Source organism: Pocillopora damicornis, chromosome 5 (genome assembly GCF_964200805.1).
Source record: "Pocillopora damicornis chromosome 5, jaPocDami1.2, whole genome shotgun sequence".
NCBI lineage: Eukaryota > Metazoa > Cnidaria > Anthozoa > Scleractinia > Pocilloporidae > Pocillopora > Pocillopora damicornis.
The window spans coordinates 11137911-11158183 of NC_142674.1; the positions used below are offsets into that span (position 1 = coordinate 11137911).

At 36.6% G+C, this 20273-nt stretch overlaps 1 protein-coding gene across 1 annotated transcript; it reads right to left on the reverse strand.

Moving 5' to 3' along the window:
- Window positions 1–510: 510 nt before the first annotated feature.
- LOC149045209 (matrix-remodeling-associated protein 5-like) lies at window positions 511–12015 on the reverse strand. Its single transcript, XM_089205864.1, has 9 exons — window positions 10487–12015; window positions 10071–10112; window positions 9454–9696; window positions 9096–9338; window positions 8735–8983; window positions 8200–8445; window positions 4322–4594; window positions 1138–1419; window positions 511–641 (listed from the first exon to the last, which is right to left on the reverse strand). Exons 1-9 carry the CDS (start codon window positions 10545–10547, stop codon window positions 511–513), a joined length of 1770 nt encoding a protein of 589 aa, XP_089061990.1. The 5' UTR covers window positions 10548–12015.
- Between the last annotated feature and the right edge of the window lie 8258 nt (window positions 12016–20273).

Consider the following 20273-nt stretch of genomic DNA (forward strand, 5'->3'; position numbering starts at 1 on the left):
AATGATGAATTAAAGGGGACAAAGAAGGTAAAACTTTGCATTAATTTATTAAATCGAGTGTTCCAATAAAATTTCTATGTAATGGCAGTATAGTGTGAATTTGCACAAACTAGGAGAGACGTGATACTTGCTGAATTTATAATTATTATCAAAACACCGTTATCAATAATGGCAATAATAATGATGATACCATATACAGATGTGAAAAAACTCTACAATTGGCATTTTTTGGCCGCACGCGAGTTATTCTTATAAAAATATCTCTACTTTTAGACTCTTAGCTCAGTGTTCCCCATCCCCCCCGCCCTAGTGGACATGTGAATAAGTTTAAATATTTCCTTCTTTTACTTTCAGTCAGAGAAATCTGAAATAACAGAAAAATGGACGTCACCTGTCCTTCGACGCTTGCAGAAATACCAGGCAATCAACGAAATGATAATCGCTGCCGCCACTGTTCCACCAATGTAATACCACAAATTGTTGAAACTTTGCATAGCTCGTGGCACTTGCTTAGCTAATTGTGTAGGATAAATATGCGGCCATTAGACAAATCTCGACGATTGTAACAGTACTAATAAAATTCAAGTTGTTTGGGGTAGCTTTGGAATAGCTTGGTACATTATTTATACCGTGATTGACACCTGCTCAAAAAAATGAAATACCTGATGTTCATAGAGTGATGCAAGGTAATTTCATGTAAATAGGTCGTGTGACCCATTTTCGTTTCGTCTTTAACTGAAAAATAGGATTACTCTATTTGGAAATACTCTATTTGGAAATCTAATCGGTAAAGTTGCATGATTTTTTTTAAAACACAACGGTAACGCCAGCTTGCCTTTGAGGTTTTTTCCGACAAATCTGGCCGGTTGTAACAGTATTAGTAAAATTCAAGTTGCTTGAAGTAGTTTTGGAATAGCTTGGCACATTATTTAAACCGTGATTGACACCTGCTCTTGAAAACGAAATACCTGATGTTCATAGAGCGATAAGAGGTAATTTGAAGTAATTAGGTCGTGTGACCCATATTCGTCTCGTCTTTAACTAAAAAATAGTTTTAATCGATTTGGAATTATATTTTTTAATCGGTGAAGTTATTGTTGTTGTTTTTTTTGAGACACAACGGTAACACCAGCTTACCTTTGACGTTTATTTCTACAAAGGAACGGGCAACAAAACCGAGCTTGTTACGTGCCTCACAAGAATACACACCACTGTGCTCCTTCACAACTTCAGTTATGACAAATTTACTCTTTTTGTCATCGAATCGTGTATCAATCTTTGCTCTTTCGGGTGGTGAGTCTCCATCTTTTTTCCACGTTACATTCATTGTTTCTTCGTTGACGATGCAGGTCAATGTGAGGTTGTCTCCTGCTGTGAGTGCTGGATACTGATCTGGAACAACTTGAGCAGAGGCTTTTCCTGCATCAAGAAAAAAGCAATTGATTAAAATCCTGGTCCATATTCGTCACCCTCATCGTCAGCATCAGTTCAGTGTCAGCGTCACGTGTTCTCCATTGCCATGGTTATCGACGGCGTTAAAAAGAACAGAAAATGAGACGAGTAAATGGAAGAGAAAAAGTACACGTCAGGTTCAAACTGTCTCCTTCTATGATGAGATTGCTTGCTCCAGAAATATCCACGTTTTACATGAGTTCACGTATAAAAATGTTAAAGTGGAACACAAGATTTGCAATTTCTTAATAGCGGGAGATGTTTTAATTATTTCTTTGGTCACGGGTTTAGCTTCATTTACAATCTGGGTGTTTGTAAGTCAGAATCAAATTGTACGTGACCAGGAACCCTTCTCTGAATAAAAAAAAAATATTAATGTTGGTTATTTAAAACAAGTTATATGAATGTTCATTTGAAATCTATTTCCAACTTTAATCATTAATATTTAGCGTCATTGTTACGGTCAGCGTCATCGTTACGGTTATCGTCATCGTCATCGTCATCGTCATCGTTATCGTTATCGTTATCGTTATCGTTATCGTTATCGTTATCGTCATTAAACTTACCGTAAACACGCAGTGTTGCAGAGGAACCAGTTGTGTTTGCTTTATTTTTCGCTTTACACTTGTAAGTCCCTTCCATCCCTTTTGTGACGCTTAAAAATTTCAGAAATGATTCTCCTTCGTGATTGAATTGATTGATACCAGATGGCAGGTCAGCATTATTAAAAACCCAGACTAATGTTGGTGTTGGCACACCTGAGGCTCGGCAACTAAAGTTCACAGAGTTTCCCTCGGTAACAGACTGGTTTATTGGAGGCTTTGTGATCTGGGGAGATGCTTAAATTACAAAACAAACAAACAAACAAAATTAATAAGGTTTGCATAGTCCATTTTAACCCTATTTATCCAACCTTTGATAAAACGACGAAACAACCACAACAACAAAATCAAAACAAAACACGTGATATTCAAGCCTATTTTTGACCAAGGTCAATTTTTCCAAAGGTTTGCTTCGATTTCAGCATAAAAAGATATCGTTTAGCCTTAAGTTATCCCAGTTGTCCCAATAACATTCATCCTTTTCTTGTTGGTTGTTGAGTGTGATGTTAAAAACACAAATGTTCAATGACTATCAGTTTCCCTTTTTTAACAGTTTATATTGAATTCCAAAAGCTATTAGGCGATGATGATCAAAACAATGTAAAACATTTGCATTCTGAAATAAAAAAAGAAAGGAAATCTGTCATTTGATGTATCCAAATTGCGTATTTTAACATGAGTTCACGGATAAAATGTTAGAGTGGACCACAGCATTTGGAATTTCTCTATAGCGGGAGGTATTTTTAGTTATTTATTTGGTCACGGATTTAGCTTCATTTGCAATCTGGGTGTGTGTAAGTCAGAATCAACTGCACGTGACCAGGAACCCTTTTCTAGAAAAAAGAGTACTATGTTGGTAATTTGAAACGAGTTATATGAATGTTCGTTTGAAATCTCTTTCCAACTTCAATCATTAATATTGACGTAATGATACACTCCTATCGAAGTTGATGTACTACCTTTCACACTAATGAAAATGTATCATAAGATCATGACTCCTTAGTTCCTTGGTCATTGATATTTTTAAAGGAAATGGATGAAAAGAGAGTAAAAGAGAGGTCCATTTAAATTTGGCTTAAACTTCAAAAACAAACGCATTTTTAAGTTCCAATTTGCTAAATGACGTAAACTACAATACAGAGTTTACCTGTGACATCGATCCAGAAGGAAGAGTTTGCTTCGCCATAATCATTTTTAGCAGTACATTCATAATTGCCTCTATCTTTCAATGTCGCTTGTCTAATAATCAAGGTGTTGTTTTTACTAAGTAGCACTCCATCCTTTGTCCAGTTGACAGATACTTCTGGATCACCTCTCAAGTAACACTCTTTTGTAAATGTGGAGTTAAATGCAATGGTGAGATTTCTAAACTCATTACTAACACGGGGTGGAACTGCAAATTAAGCATATAAACACAAATTACAAAATTAGAAGCCACCCAATGTAATACCACAAAGTGTTGAAACTTTGCATAACTCGTGGCACTTGCTTAGTTTATTGTGTAAGATAAATATATGGCCATTAGACAATCTCGACGGTAGTAAAAGTAATAACAAAATTCAAGTTGTTTGGAGTAGCTTTGTTATAGCTTGGCACATTATTTGACCCGTGATCGACACCTGCTCTTAAAGCGAAATATCTGAAGTTCGTAGAGCGATGAGAGGTAGTTTCGTGTAATTAGGTCGTGTGACCCATATTCGTTTCTTCTTTAACTAAAAAAAATTTTTTAATCGATTTGGAAATATATTTTTAATCTGTAAAGTTGTATGTTTTTTTGAGACACAACGATAACACCAGCTTACCTTTGACGTTTATTTCTACAGAGGAACGGGCAACAAAACCGAGCTTGTTACGTGCCTCACAAGAATACACACCACTGTCCTCCTTCACAACTTCAGTTATAACAAGTTTACTCTTTTTGTCATCGAATCGTGTATCAATCTTTGCTCTTTCGGGTGGTGCGCTTCCTTTTTTCTTCCAAGTTACATTAATTGTTTCTTCGTTGATGATGCAGGTCAATGTGAAGTTGTCTCCTGATATGAGTGCTGAATACTGACCTGGAACAACTTGAGCAGAGGCTTTTCCTACGTTAGGAAAAAGGCAATTGATTAAAATCCTGGCCCACATTCGTCACCCTCATCGTCAGCATCAGTTCAGAGTCAGCGTCATGTCATGGTCATCGCCATAGTTATTGTCGACGTCATCGTCACGGTCAGCGTCATCATTATCGTCATCGTTATCGTTATCGTAATTATCATTAAACTTACCGTAAACACGCAGGGATGCAGAAGAACTAGTTGTATTTTCTTTATTTTTCGCTTCACACTTGTAAGTGCCTTCCATCCCTTTTGTGACGCTTAAAAATTCCAGAAATGATTCCCCCTCGTGATTGAATTGATTGATACCAGATGGCAGGTCAGCATTATTAAAAACCCAGACCAATGTTGGTGTTGGCACACCTGAGGCTCGGCAACTAAAGTTCACAGAGTTTCCCTCGGTTACAGACTGGTTTATCGGAGGCTCTATAATCTGGGGAGATGCTTGATTTAAAACAAACAAACAAACAAAGTTAATAAGGTTTGTATAGTCCAGTTTAACCTCATTTACCCAACCTTTGATAAAACGACGAAACAACAACAACAAACTCAAAACAAAAAATGCGATGTTCAAGTCTATTTTTGACTAAGGTCAATTTTTTCCAAAGGTTTTCTTCGCGTTTAGCATATGAAGATATTGTTTGCCCTTCAGTTGTCCCAGTTGTCTCAATAACATTCATCCTTTTCTGTTTGGTTGTTGAGTGTGATGTTAAAAACATACCTTTATTGGTACTAGTTTTCGCGGGCACCTAATTTCGCGAAAAAAGGTCTGCATATTTCGCGGGTCCTTATTTTCGCGATTTGGGTGCAAATTATTTTTTTAGTGAATCAATTTTCGCGAAAATGAAAAAAAAAATTTATTTCGTGAATTTTATTATTATCTTACACTTCTTATTGCTAAAAATCAGCAACTCATAACAAAACCAAATTATAGAAACCGCATCGTGTACCATAGGCATAGTCAAAAACATTATCCTTATTCATAACGTTCTTTGTTATTGTATAATACATATTTACACCGTAGCGGTAAATTAGACTAGAGCAATGTCTACCATCGGCAGGAGGTCCTGGGCCTCTAATCAATTTCTAGGGCGAGTTCAATGTCAGTGACCGGGTCTTCTGGAGGGAGATCCGTCTATCCATCTAAGAGGCTGGAGATCCCGACTTTCTCCCACTCTTTTGCAATGTGTCGCACACCAACAGGACTAATCAGGTGGTTGTAAAGGTCCACCTACCAGACGGTATGAAGTGATTTTAGGACTGTTAGTCGCAGATCCACATTAGTATCAGTGCTGTCGCCTCCCAATTTTATCTGCTACTTTACTTCGTCTGATTACCATGTCGTAAACTTGTCCTTCATAAATCTCTTGGCCTACCCATTGACGGTGAGATCCAGAGGCTGAAAGAAGTGGGTCATGTTAGTGGGCACCGACACAATCGCAATATTTAGTGATGCCAGTTTCTTCAAAACCTTTGCGGTTTTTTGGCCCCTAAACACATCCCAGATCAGCAGAGGTTTTTGAGTTGGCACCAATTTGAGCTCCTTTCTTTTCCTCTCGACAAAGGGGACGATTACTTTATCCATCAATGTTAGAGTTTCATCTTCATTAGAGTAATGTTTCGGATTCTGGGAAATCGCGAATCCTCTGGGGAATTTAAAACCTCTTGGTTGGCTGGCTGATGTTTTCCCTTGGTATATGACTTGCATGGGTAATAATTCTCCTGATAAAGTGATGACGAAGGTGAAAGTGATGCTTCTCTTATCTTATCAGTCAAACCTTTAATTGGAACTGACGATGCTCTTCATGCAGGAGGAATCTTGTCCTCTGTAATCATCTTGTTAATGTCAGTGAGATATGTAAGTTTACATTCTTCAAACATCCCTCTGGGAACTGGAGGACGAGTGGTTTTTCAGCCCGGCAAGTAAAATTGCAACGCCTATAAATGGACTTCACTCAAGTCACTGTAGGCTCAAATTCTCTTAAATATGGCGTCTTATTACTATCAACAAGCGCCAGCGCTGTTTCCTTCACAAGACAGAAATTAACTACTCCACCTCTGTTTCTAATACTCTTAAGAAGAGAGATTAATTTACTGTCCAGGTCACGGAGTATTGGCGGTCACCTACATGTGTCACTCGGGATAGCAATGACAGTCGCGTCTGTGTTACTTTTTTTCTTCTCCGCGCGTAGTCTCTTCTCATAAGCCCGCTTGAAAGTTCTTGCAGTGCTTTCCTTTAATGTTGGGAGGTCCTCCTTGAAATGATTGATGGCTTTCGAATTACTATTCTCACTGGCATATTTCCCAATCTTGGCGTGCGTTTCAGGCGAATAGTGTTGGTATATTCCAAGTTTTCTTGCTGCTGAAGTACCCGAGGAACCTTCAGTCGAGTTAGGATTCACCAAGCTCGCAACGGACGATTCCACTGCATAATATTCGAAATTGTCCAGGGGAGTGCTTTCTTAAGTAAGCCGGAACAGCAATTTCCAGATCTTCAGAGGCGTCAGGATTGTTTGGACGTTCTGTTACTTTTTTCTATTGAACCGAGAAACCGCAACGAAACAAAGACATTTTGCCAAAGAAACTAAAACCAGAATGTGGTGCGTCTTCGCAGCGCTGTAACGCTAATGAAGGGAACAGAGAGACTGTTGTGTTTTTTTGTCGTTGTTGATTTCCAATCTCAGTGTACAAACACCACGTGTTACCTTTAGCTGTTACAATACAATGGACTACAACAGAACACCCACATTGAGAGGAACAGCAAACACACCAGATCTTGAAATGGCGAGCAGAGATCACAGTGGGTCTATCATGTATTCGTTTAAGTGCGGTCTCCGCGGGTTTCACGTTTATAAAGAGGTTTGGAGTCCGATTATTGGAGAGCAATTGAAATACTGCTACGAAATAAATAACTGTTATGATCGCCATGCTATTGCCGAGACCAAGCGCCTTCGAGGCCGTCTTGCCGACTTTACTGTTGGTCACTTGCCCTGGGAAATTTCCAGAGAAACACGCTTTTTTCTACTCGGAGGAGGGGTTGTTTGTGCTAAAGTCATCGGCAAGAACCACAGAAGATCTCCACTAGTGCAAAGAGGATTGGAAATTCCCTGTTATTCGTCATATGTAGGCATGCCATAAAGCTTTTACACATTATACACAATACGTAGACATACGTTTCTTCATTAAATCGTACAAATAAAAGATGTAGGAGGGTATTAAATTTCGCGACATTAAAGTTCGCGGGATTTTTTTTCGCGTCGCTTTAAGTTCTCGTGTTTTTTTAACTCGCGAAAATCGCGAAATTAAAGCGACGCGAAAATTAATACCAATACATGTTCAATGACTATCAGTTTAATTTTTTTAAGAGTATATATTGAATTCCAAAAGTTATTAGGCAATGATGATCAAATAACATCGAACATTTGCATTCTGTAATTAAAAAAAGAAAAGAAATCTGTCATTTTACTTATCGTTTTCAAGCGGTTCTCCTTTATCCTTTCTAGAAAGTCTTTCTGTGAGTTTGTTTTTGAGTTTTAGCTAGTCTTTGGATCTTGCCTTTATATCGGAATGATTGAAATGTTGGTTCCTATATTAGAATTTAGCTTAGCTTCTTCCTTATAATTTCATATTTGGATACCTCGACTACGTTAAATAAACGATTGAAGGCTTGCCCGTAATATATATCCTCGCTTCATAGTGTGTCTTCATTTGCGAAACTCATAATTGTCGTTGAAAATTTGTTTCGCTTGTGTCGGCCGCTACAATTTGAAACAAATTATATGAATGTTCCTTTAAAATCTCTTTCCAACTTCAACATCAATATTTAGGTAATGACAAACTCATAGCCAAGTTGATGAACTACCTTCAACACTAATGAAAATGTGTCATAAGATCATGACTTCTTAGTTCCTTGGTCGTCGATATTTTTTAGGAAATGGACGAGGAGAGAGAACAAAATAGGTCTATCAAATTTGGCTTAAACTTCAAAATCAAACGCTTTGTTAAATTACAAGTCCGATAAATGACATAAACTACAGTCTAGAGTTTACCTGTGACATCGATCCAGAAGAAAGAGTTAGCTTTGCCATAATCATTTTTAGCAGTACATTCATAATAGCCTTTATCTTTAAGCGTCGCTTGTCTAATAATCAAGGTGTTGTTTTTACTAAGTAGCACTCCATCCTTGGTCCAGTTGACAGATATTTGTGGGTCACCTCTCAAATAACACTCTTTTGTAAATGTGGAGTTGAATGTGATGGTGAAATTCATAAACTCATTACTAACACGGGGTGGAACTGCAAAGCAAGCATATAAACACAAATTACAAATATGGCAGTTGTAGATTAGAAGCCACCCAGCCCCCTCCCCCCTTCTCACACGCAAGAAGAAAAAAAAATTAAATAAGAAAAATTGAAAAAAAAAGGAAGAAGATTTTTTCGTCTGCTTAATCAACTTTCTTCTTCTTTTCTGTGATTCAGAAAGTGAGAATCGTCTTTATTTTTTAATCTTTGTAGTAATAAAATTGAGCATTTGTTTCAATCATGAACCATAACTCTTTCTCATTTATATGAATGAGAACTGTACCTTTTTTCACTTCAATCCAAAAAGTTGATTTCTTGCTTCCAATGGGGTTTTTAGCGCTACATGTGTATTCGCCGGAGTCTTCAAACCTCGCTTGACGAATCGTGAGAGTGTTCTTTTTTCCAAGATGCATCCCATCCTTAGTCCAGTGTACCTCAGGTGTAGGAAAACCTCTTAGAGAGCAATTAAACTGAAGAGGTGAATTGTATGTGACCGACTGATTGATGAGCTGAGGATTAATTTCAGGAGGACCTGGGCATGGAATTAAGAAGCACAATTCAAAAGAGGTGAAAAAAGGGGGGGGGGGGAAAAAAACAGAAAATGAAAAGAGTAACTAGAAAAGAAAAAGTAATTTAACATTTACCTGTAACTGTAACCCGAAAAGCTGCTTCACGTTTCCCTTCACTGTTCTTAGCGCTGCATGTATATTGACCAGCGTCTCCATAAGTTACTTGTTTAATGGTGAGCTTGTTCGTGGTATTAAGTAGCTTTCCATCTCTTGTCCAATTCACCTCTGGTTTAGGAAAACCCTTCACAAAACAATCCATTTGAAGGGTTGAATTAAATTTGACAGACTTCTCTCGCCGAGAATTAATTTCAGGAGGACCTGGCCATGGAATTAAGAAGCACAATTCAAAAAAGGTGAAATAAGAGAAGAAAAAAAAACATAGAACAGAAAATGAAAAGAGTAACTGGAAGAGAAAAAGTAAACTAACATTTACCTGTAACTGTAACCCAAAAAGCTTCTTCACTTTTCCCTTCACTGTTCTTGGCACTGCATGTATATTGGCCAGCGTCTCCATAAGTCACTTGTTTAATGGTGAGCTTGTTCGTGGTATTAAGTAGCTTTCCATCTCTTGTCCAATTCACCTCTGGTTTAGGAAAACCCTTCACAAGACAATCCATTTGAAGGGTTGAATTAAATTTGACAGACTTCTCTCGCCGAGAATTAATTTCAGGAGGACCTTTATTTTTGAAAAGGAAAGTAATGATTAATGTATAACTAATGGCCCATTCCCTCCCTTCTCCTTCCTTTCAACCGTCGCCCACCCCCTTGGTGAAATTCCTTCTTTTCCTCAGCTTCCTGCTGCTGTAAAAATGAAAAAAATGGCAACTAAAATGTTTGTTAAGAAAAGACTGCAACCGTAGTCTTTTCTCATTTCGACGGATCTAATCGGAAAGAAATAAAGGTCCAACAAAAAAAAAAGTTTCCAATTCCGTACTCGCCATGATCCTTTAGATTGTGGAAGGTAATAATAGGACAGCTGAGTAATATTTTGCAACATTTTCATCCAGAGCATGAGTGCTTTACTTTTTCCTCATACATGAAACCACTTACATTTACAAGGTCGTGTTTCCTGAGTTCTTGAGCAGTTGAATTCTAGAAGTAAGGTTATCCATATAATCTTTCAAAAGTGATAATAGTTAGGCCTTAGTCAGCTTTTATTTATTTATTTTTTTTTCATTCAGAGAAGCCATTTATTGAGAAGTATCGAAATTCCCGCCAAATTATCCGCTTAAGAAATTAGCATTGAATTTTGCTTAAATATAGCTTAAAAATATATAAAAGTTTGGTTATCAATCCATTATTCATGGTGTAATGCCCATGACTTTGATTGCCATCTATTTTGCCATCAATACATAAGAATTCACTTATTTAAATAACAGCTTATTTACGTCATGCAGTTTTTTGAAGCTGTAAACAATGGTGAAAACCTACAAATGCGCTTTTAAAAGTTTCGTCTTGTCACTTACCGACTCTTTGCCTAGTCTTAACGCACCCTTTGCAACCAGCGCTCCACGATGACCAGGCCATGCAACCTTTGAAAACAATCAGTTGAGTGAAAAAAGCGATATGAGAAATCGTTTCCCTGTTGCATCAATCTGAAGCTTGCCGTAAAGGATACTAAAGAAACAATTATTTTTGTCGATATCGTCACTTCCTAATCTATAAGGAGGCTTCAAACCAAAGTCTCCAAGTTGAAAAGATTGATGCCTTGCCGCTCCCGATCCCATCTCATTCGTGTTTTCCCAACATCCTGCAGGAATTTATCATTTCAGCCCTGGAAAATGGCACTGTTTTCGATTGCTCAAATAGATGACTACGTAAAAATTTTCAAAGAAAGAAACTCGGATTTTAGTGGTGTCAGTTTTGAATTCTCAACTTTTGCTTTTAAAGCCCTACCAGAAGATGGCTGAGGCCTGAAACATCGGAATTTGATCGTTATAACAGTTAAGAGTTTGCTTCAATGCTGCATCTTTGTACACTCGTGTTCTGATCCACAGAAAAACACTTTAGCTTGTCTCCGTTTTCTGAGTGGAAACTATTCGTTTGATTAACCATCTTTATTACCTATAAATAACAGTTAAAATATGCCTACTTACAATCTGTTAGGATGAGGATGTTAGGTGAACATGAAAAGAAAGATTGCACACTCAGTTAGGAGATGAATAGCTTAACCATGCATCAATAGGCTACACACACCATACTCTTCGTACATGTAATTGACTGAACATGCACTCACCCGCTTATAAATCCGGAAAGAATACCATGAAAGGGAAAAATAATTCAAACAAAGTCATTTATTAATCTAATCATTTATTTATTTATTTTGACCTTAGCACTTTGTTCGTTATGTCAATGCTCTCTGTTAAAGTAAATAATTATACAACAGGTTTTGTTAAATCAAACAAACAATTGAACAACATCAATGACATCTGGTGATGATCGCACAAACATCTTTCATTAGGGGACCTTGATATTGGCAGACAAACAACAATCACTGTCATTATGCTGACACAGCTGCCCACAAAACTAATATCGTTTTGAATGAAAATATTTCAATAGTAACAGATCGGTGATCATTGAGTTTATATTGACACACTGGAGTACACTTCAGTCACAGGAACGGATGATATTGATAGTTACCTTCAGTTTTTTCTAGGCAAAAAGGAAGAGATAAGAAAAGATGTGCAATTAACTATACAAATGGCGTAGCTCAAATGCAGCGCTACATCTAAATTTTTAACTCACTTCTTAAAAAGAATCGTTTTCAAGTACTCTATTTTCTCATTGGAAGAGAGTATTAGCGTCTATTTCCCAGAGCAGGATCCTGCGTAAGACAATAAGTCTTTCAAAAATAAACGCGAATTTTTTTCAAGGATAGGGTGCATTTCTAAATTTCAGTTTTACACCGAAATTTTAAAACACTTAAGTGCCGCTCTCGCTAAGAGCGGTCCTCTCGACTTCCCGTCGGAAAAAAGTTTTCTTTTATTTTTTGCCCATGAAAAGCGTTTAGGGCACATGTTTCAAAAATAGTTTAGTTGTTCTCCAATTCTCTTTTTTTGCGTCGCCACAAGTCAAAAATGGTTTTTGGCCAGACCACCCCTATGGACAGCGATCGAAAGTGTAAATTTCAAAGATTTCGTCCAGCGCGCGGCGACTGCAACAATGTAGCTCACGGAATTCTATCTTGATAAAAGTTACAAGATGTATTCAGTTAGTTCACAGACAAAATATGGAAACTTCAGCTGAAATATTTTTCATACCAGCGTCAGCGGATCAGAGGAGACCCTTGTCTTCGAGCTCAATTTGCATATCAAAAATTCACTACTTTGTGCAAAAGAATTCTCAAAATGCAGGCGTTAATCGGGCTGATAAAGCATATCTGTGCATAGTTTATACACCAATGAGGTCACGGATTGCCTCAAACCCGCGGGTATATCTCTAGCTTCCATCCACCAGCTTCTTAAAAACAACGCAAATCTATGTCGTGTTTGCTCAATTGCGCTGGTGTCAAAGATCATTTACATGATTCTAGAAATTGACTAAGATCTCCTTTTGACCGTTCAAACTTCGTTCGTTCATAAGCTTCCGACGGGAAGTCGAGAGGACCGCTCTTGGCGAGAGCGGCACTTAAAGCCCTATCATGCCGATGTTGCGCATTTCTTTTTTCATTCATCACCTGTGCCCCAGATAAACATGTAAACATGTGACAGGTCCATTGTTTTAGCCATAGAAAAAGAAAAAAATGGCAGACAATCCCTAAAGAGCCTCACCTACAGCAAGAACTGGAGACATGATGCACTCTATGCGGCACCATTTTGTGCTGATAGTTTCTACTTAACGTGTAGAAAAAATTTATCCTTTGGTAAATAAACGTTGCCGAAGATTTAAAATTTATTTTGATTTTATCCAAGAAAATGCAGGAAATGATCCTTTTCAAATCTTTAGACAGAGACTAAGTCTATAAACTTTGCTCCTTTTTTCGGTTTATCAGCACGGTATAAGGGAAATGCATTACGTATATATGTATGTTGTAGCTATTTCTACAACCAACCAAGGAAACTTACCCGCTAAGTTTTCAGCATTGTAGGGAAAGAGAAATAAGTGATTTTAGTTACATGTGTGGGAGGACCAACAAACTTTAAAATAAGCGGGTCGAGAGAACGGAAAATGAGGCGAAAATACACATTCAATAATCTCAAAACTATAAGCAATATATAATTTACAATTCCCATGGGTATTACTGGCTCCTGTGTGTTTGGATGATTACTCTTATCACAGCTAACCACAAGCCACGGGTCTAGTTTATCCGATACATGGCCAAATGATGTCCAGAAACTTAACCCATAAAGCAAGGCGTTTATTTGGACACCAGTGAATGGTCGATCTCGGAACACATGCTCTTTCGACGTACCAAATGTCTGTCAAAGTCTATTAACATATCAAGACATAAACCAGGAATAAATTATCCTTACAGACTAAAATATAAATTTGTACTTACGTCCTAATCGTTTTCGTCAAATACCAAGGCCAAGGAGTGAAATGAAAAAAGTCAACAGAAAAAAAAATGAATTAAATTAGTTCAGTAACGAGTGGGTTTATATTCATTTGTAAGTCGTCCAGAACTTCTGATCAACAGATTGGTTTAGTGCAAAAACATTTATCTAATTATGACCTTAACTCTTAGTTTCAAAGCGATGAAATCTCAGTTTTGTGGTCTTCTACACATACCATTAAAGCTTTAACCAAATTGGACAACGGGATCATACAGGATCTTTTATTGCTTAACTTCCACCTTGAATACTAATCTTTATTAGAGCCCAGTTAAAGACAACGTAATTCAATTTCCAATCATAGGTTCGGAAGCAAAACGAAAAACATGTATATATATATAAAGGACATGTATATTTGTAATTATGATTTCACATTCATATATTTATTCTTAATAATGATAGTAAAAAAAAAATGCAATTTAAACTATTGCCAAGACTAAATAACGTTGTGCTACATGATTTTTATTGCTGTTGTAGGCAGGCAAATGACAACTGAAACCCTCCAAATTACTATTGAAAAAATCATACTTACGATCTGTTTGCCAGTTAAGGTAGGTAACAAGAAAAAAAAAAACATATATTATATTAAAGTTCACAAGGCAACCAGATGGACAATCAGACATGGTTTGATGCTACTCTGGTTAAAAGATTTAATGAATGTGACCGTGAAGTTACAATCCATAGACCCTATGTTTCGACACCCCAGTCTAGTGCCTTCATTTAGGCAGGAAATTAGTGAGAATATAAAAGGACCTCTTGTCGCAGCAATTAGATCAACCCTGATGAAGGCACGAGACGGGAGTGTCGAAACTTTGGGTCTATGAATTGTCATTTCTCGGTTATATTTATAAAATCTTTGAACCAGGGTAGCATCAAACCATGTCTAAAAAAATATGTATCAGTTAGAAATGCACATTCCTTAAAGTTGTCATGGCTAACAGACAAATGTATTTTTTGTTTTGTTTTATCGCTTCTTATCTCACGTGTTGCTAAGGTTAAGTATCGTAATGATTCGATTTAGCGCCCGGGTGCGTATTTACCTTTGTTACCTCAGAGGTGGCCGCTTATTTGAAAGAGGGCGCTTATTTATATCAGATGGTTGTTTTTGTACTGGGGCTTTAATTGAGAATTTCAAGGAAGATGAGCATGCTATCACTGAAACTAAATATGGGCGCTTATTGGAATGAGAGTGCTTACTCAAGAGGGGCGCCTATTGTGTAACACAAATTCGAGGGAGGGGGACGGTGCCTCTCAACATGCTTATGGTTTGTTGCGCCGATAAACCGATAGAAAATGTGGTGGTTTAATCGCTATGAAGCAAAGAAAACGTTACTTACGCCCTGGTTTGTCAAATGTGGGTCAGTGTAACATCAAAAGGAAAATGAAAAGAGAGAAACCATAACGAATAAATTAGCTCATAAACTACCATTAATTCATGAGACAGTTCTTATTTACAACGCAAGTAAAATATAACTCAACAATCTATTTTTTTCTGACGTAAAAACTTATGACTTATTTAATACTTTTCTTTGGCTTGTGATTTACAAACTTTTGTCGTGTTCTCCCAACATACTAATTGGTTCATTGCGCCGATAAACCAATACAAGTTGTGGTGTAATCGCTATTAAGCAAAGGAAACGCTACTTACCAGCTGATTTGTCAAGTGTGGGTCAGTGCAACAGAGTAAAAGGTAAATAAAAAGAGAAATAAAAGCAAATGGATTAACACACAAACTACCATTAACTCATAAGACACAGTTCTTACTTACGATGCAAGAAGAATGTAACTTAACATTTTAAATTTTTCCCTTACGTCAAAACGTTTAACTAATTTGATAAACCGACAGAAAGTGTAGTTTGATCGCTATTAAGCATAGAAAACGTTACTCACTCCCTGATTTGTCAGATGAGGGTCAGTGCAACAAATTAAACGGAAATTGAAAAGAGAAAAAAAAAGCAAATAGATTAACACACAACTACCATTAACTCATAAGACAGTTCCTATTTACAAGAGGAATGTAACTAAACATTAACTTTTTCTCTAACGTTAAAACGTTTAACTTATTTGATACTTTTCCCCGGCTTATGGTTTACAAACTATTTTCGTGTTCTCCCAACATACTGAGTGGTTAATTAAGCCGATAAACCGATAGAAAGTGTGGTTTGATCGCTATTAAGCAAAGAAAACGTTACTTACACCCTGATTTGTCAAATGTGAGTCAGTGCAACAGATTAAAAGAAAATTGAAAAGAGAAATAAAAGCAAATGGATTAACACACAAACTACCATTTACTCATGAGACACAGTTCTCATTTACAACACAAGAAGAATGTAACTTAACATTTCGTTTTTAACTCGTGAATTGCGCGCATGCGCAAGAGCGAGTTGTAGATATGATGTGGAGAATGGCACTCGCTCGGTCGGTCGCTCGCTCGATTGGTCGATTCCTGTAAACTTTTTTCAATTTCAGGCTTTTGAGGCCATTTGATAGTTTTTTGCGAGTAATAAACAAACGAAATGGCGACCTTTGTTGCTAAGAATAGTGGAGAGGTGAAATAGAAGCCAATGATAATCTTAAAAGAGTTTATTTTTTTCGTATTAGTTTCAACAAGCGGAGCTAGCGACAGGCGAGCGAGGATTCACAATTAAATAAGAGAACAACCTTCGTTTTCCATAAAATTGTAATTTACAATCCTTGAGCTTGAAAACAACCCGAAGATTCATTAATAATATCACTTACTCCGAGGCGCTCGGAGCTTTACAGGTGCTCAAAAGCTTTTTCTGTTATAGCGTGATTTTAGGGACAAAACCGATCATTACATTTCGTATCGTGTGTTTTCCTGTGTGGAGCAACAAAAGGTCCCGGCTACTGAAGAAATTACAGGTTAACACGAAAATCAAATAACACCTAACCAAATAATTTTGGCTACCGATTTCCAGTGAATTTTTAAAGAACAATTTTCTTTTAAGTTTCAAGACAATTTGAAGATTCTAAATAGATATTACGTACGAAAATGCGAAAGTTATACATCACAAAATGGATAAATAGGCCTGAAATGAAATTCTATCTTGTTCTTGATTATACGTTGCCTAGCACGTGACCAAAATTTACCCAAGTGGATATCCAAAATGACGGTGGCAGTCTTGGCTTAGTTATGTCACTCTAAACTCATTCCTGTTTGCCTCATTTGATAAAGAGGGAATCATTAATGTTTTCTTTAAGACAGTATTGCCTTGATTTCCCAATATTTACAATGATAGATAGTAAATTTCACTTTTCACCCACATTTACTTCCAACCTTTTCTTTTGAACCAGAAACACAAATGATATATGTATGTTATTCGCCGGCTGGGAGGTCCATATGATGAAAAACATTTCAAGACCGAGGTCACAGTTTTTCACCATACGGACCTACCCTTAGCCGGTAAATAAATATTTATTTTTTTTAAACTTGACGAAATTCTTTCCGAAAGAACCCGAATGATGTAGGGCTGTAAATACGGCAAAATCTTTCATAAACTGAACAATTTTTGAGCGAGTAAATGGTAGTTAAAATAGAGGTGATGCAAATTAAAGAGAAATGCCTCACCGAAACACTTTCATTTCCGTAACGATAAAGGTGATTTAAAAGGCTTCCAAAGAAACCTTGAAACATTATTTTTACAATTATCTGTCACAATCTGACACCTGTCAATTAGGGAGCGCATAAGAAAAAAAAAAAAGCGCAAGAACATTTGAAAAACAACGGAACTAGTTTGGCTAGGACTGTCACGACAATGTTTTCTTCAAAAACAGTCGATGATCTAACGGAAAGTATTATTCACTCTCATCGACGATTCATTCATGTACGAGGATTTACCTCTGTTCATTAAGTAAACGGCGAGGAAAGAAAATGTGAGTAAATTCAATTTTTTTATTTTGAAGTTGTGAGAGTTTGCTCTTTTGTTTGCTGCAATGACGTATGTAAATCTGGTCTTTCCTCCACAAAAACTAAATTCGAATGGCACACTCCAACGAAACACACGGGGATTTAATGCGGCCTTTTCTCATTAAACTCCTTCGGTTTCTACTGTGCAATTTACGGTACAAATGTCCTAATTGAATGGATTCGGAAAAACTCACCGAGAGTGTAAATTTGTTGTAGAACTTAAATTTAAAAATTGGTTCATACGTCAGCGTGCGTTCATCGAGATATGAAGCACGCGGGAAGTTTGGAGGGCACGAAAGATGCCTAAGAGTTGCTCGAGCCGTTTCTCTTACGTCAAAACGTTGAAATAATTTGTTACTTTTCTCTGGCTTATGGTTTACAAACTACTCTCGTGTTCTCCCAACATACTAAGTGGTTTAATACGCCGATTAACCGATAGAAAGTGTAGTTTGATCGCTAATAAGCAAAGAAAACGTTACTTACGAGCTGATTTGTCAAATGTGGATCAGTGCAACAGATTAAAAGAAAATTGAAAAGAGAAAAAAAAGCAAATGGATTAACACACAAACTACCATTAACTCATAAGACATAGTTCTCATTTACAACGCAAGAAGAATGTATTTTAACATTTTAATTTTTTCTCTTTCGTCAAAACGTTGAAATAATTTGTTCCTTTTCTCTGACTTATGGTTTACAAACTACTGTCGTGTTCTCCCAACATACTAAGTGGTTTAATACGCCGATTAACCGATTGAAAGCGTGGTTTGATTGCTATCAAGCAAAGAAAACGTTACTTACCCTCTGATTTGTCAAGTGTGGGTCAGTACAACAGATTAAAAGAAAATTGAAAAGAGAAAAAAAGCAAATGGATTAGCACACAACCTACCATTAACTCATAAGACACAGTTCTCATTTACAACGCAAGAAGAATGTAACTTAACATTTTAATATTTTGTCTTACGTCAAAACTTTGAAATGATTTGTTACTTTTCTCTGGCTTATGGTTTACAAACTACTCTCGTGTTCTCCAACAAACTAAGTGATTTAATACGCCGATTAACCGATAGAAAGTGTGGTTTGATCGCTATTATGCAAAGAAAACGTTACTTACTCACTGATTTGTTAAATGTGGGTCAGTGCAACAGATTAAAAGAAAATTGAAAAGAGAAAAAAAGAAAATGGATTAACACACAAACTACCATTAACTCATAAGACACAGTTCTCATTTACAACGGAAGAAGAATGTAACTTAACATTTTAATTTTTTCTCTTGCATCAAAACGTTGAAATGATTTGTTACTTTTCTCTGGCTTATGGTTTACAAACTGCTGTCGCGTTCTCCAACAAACTAAGTGGTTTAATACGCCGATTAACCGATAGAAAGTGTGGTTTGATCGCTATTATGCAGAGAAAACGTTACTTACATGCTGATTTGTCAAATGTGGGTCAGTGCAACAGATTAAAAGAAAATTGAAAAGAGAAAAAAAGCGAATGGATTAACACACAAACTACCATTAACTCATAAGACACAGTTCTCATTTACAACGGAAGAAGAATGTAACTTAACATTTTAATTTTTTCTCTTACGTCAAAACGTTGAAATGATTTGTTACTTTTCTCTGGCTTATGGTTTACAAACTGCTGTCGTGTTCTCCAACAAACTAAGTGGTTTAATACGCTGATTAACCGATAGAAAGTGTGGTTTGATCGCTATTATGCAAAGAAAACGTTACTTACTCACTGATTTGTCAAATGTGGGTCAGTGCAACAGATTAAAAGAAAATTGAAAAGAGAAAAAAAGCGAATGGATTAGCACACAAACTACCATTAACTCATAAGACACAGTTCTCATTTACAACGCAAGAAGAATGTAACTTAACATTTTAATTTTTTGTCTTTCGTCAAAACGTTGAAATGATTTGTTACTTTTCTCTGGCTTATGGTTTACAAACTGCTGTCGCGTTCTCCAACAAACTAAGTGGTTTAATACGCCGATCAACTGATAGAAAGTGTGGTTTGATCGCTATTATGCAAAGAAAACGTTACTTACATGCTGATTTGTCAAATGTGGGTCAGCGCAACAGATTAAAAGAAAATTGAAAAGAGAAAAAAAGAAAATGGATTAACACACAAACTACCATTAACTCATAAGACACAGTTCTCATTTACAACGCAAGAAGAATGTAACTTAACATTTTAATTTTTTCTCTTACGTCAAAACGTTGAAATGATTTGTTACTTTTCTCTGGCTTATGGTTTACAAACTACTGTCGTGTTCTCCCAACATACTAAGTGGTTAAATACGCCAATTAACCGATAGAAAGTGTGGTTTGATCGCTATTAAGCAAAGAAAACGTTACTTACGTGCTGATTTGCCAAATGTGGGTCAGTGCAACAGTTTAAAAGAAAATTAAAAAGAGAAAAAAAGCAAATGGATCAACACACAAACTACCTTTAACTCATTAGAAACAGTTCTCATTTACAACGCAAGAAGAATGTAACTTAACATTTTAATTTTTTCTCTTACGTCAAAACGTTGAAATGATTTGTTACTTTTCTCTGGCTTATGGTTTACAAACTGCTGTCGTGTTCTCCAACAAACTAAGTGGTTTAATACGCCGATTAACCGATAGAAAGTGTGGTTTGATCGCTATTATGCAAAGAAAACGTTACTTACTCACTGATTTGTCAAATGTGGGTCAGTGCAACAGATTAAAAGAAAATTGAAAAAAGATAAAAAACAAAAGGATTAACACACAAACTACCATTAACTCA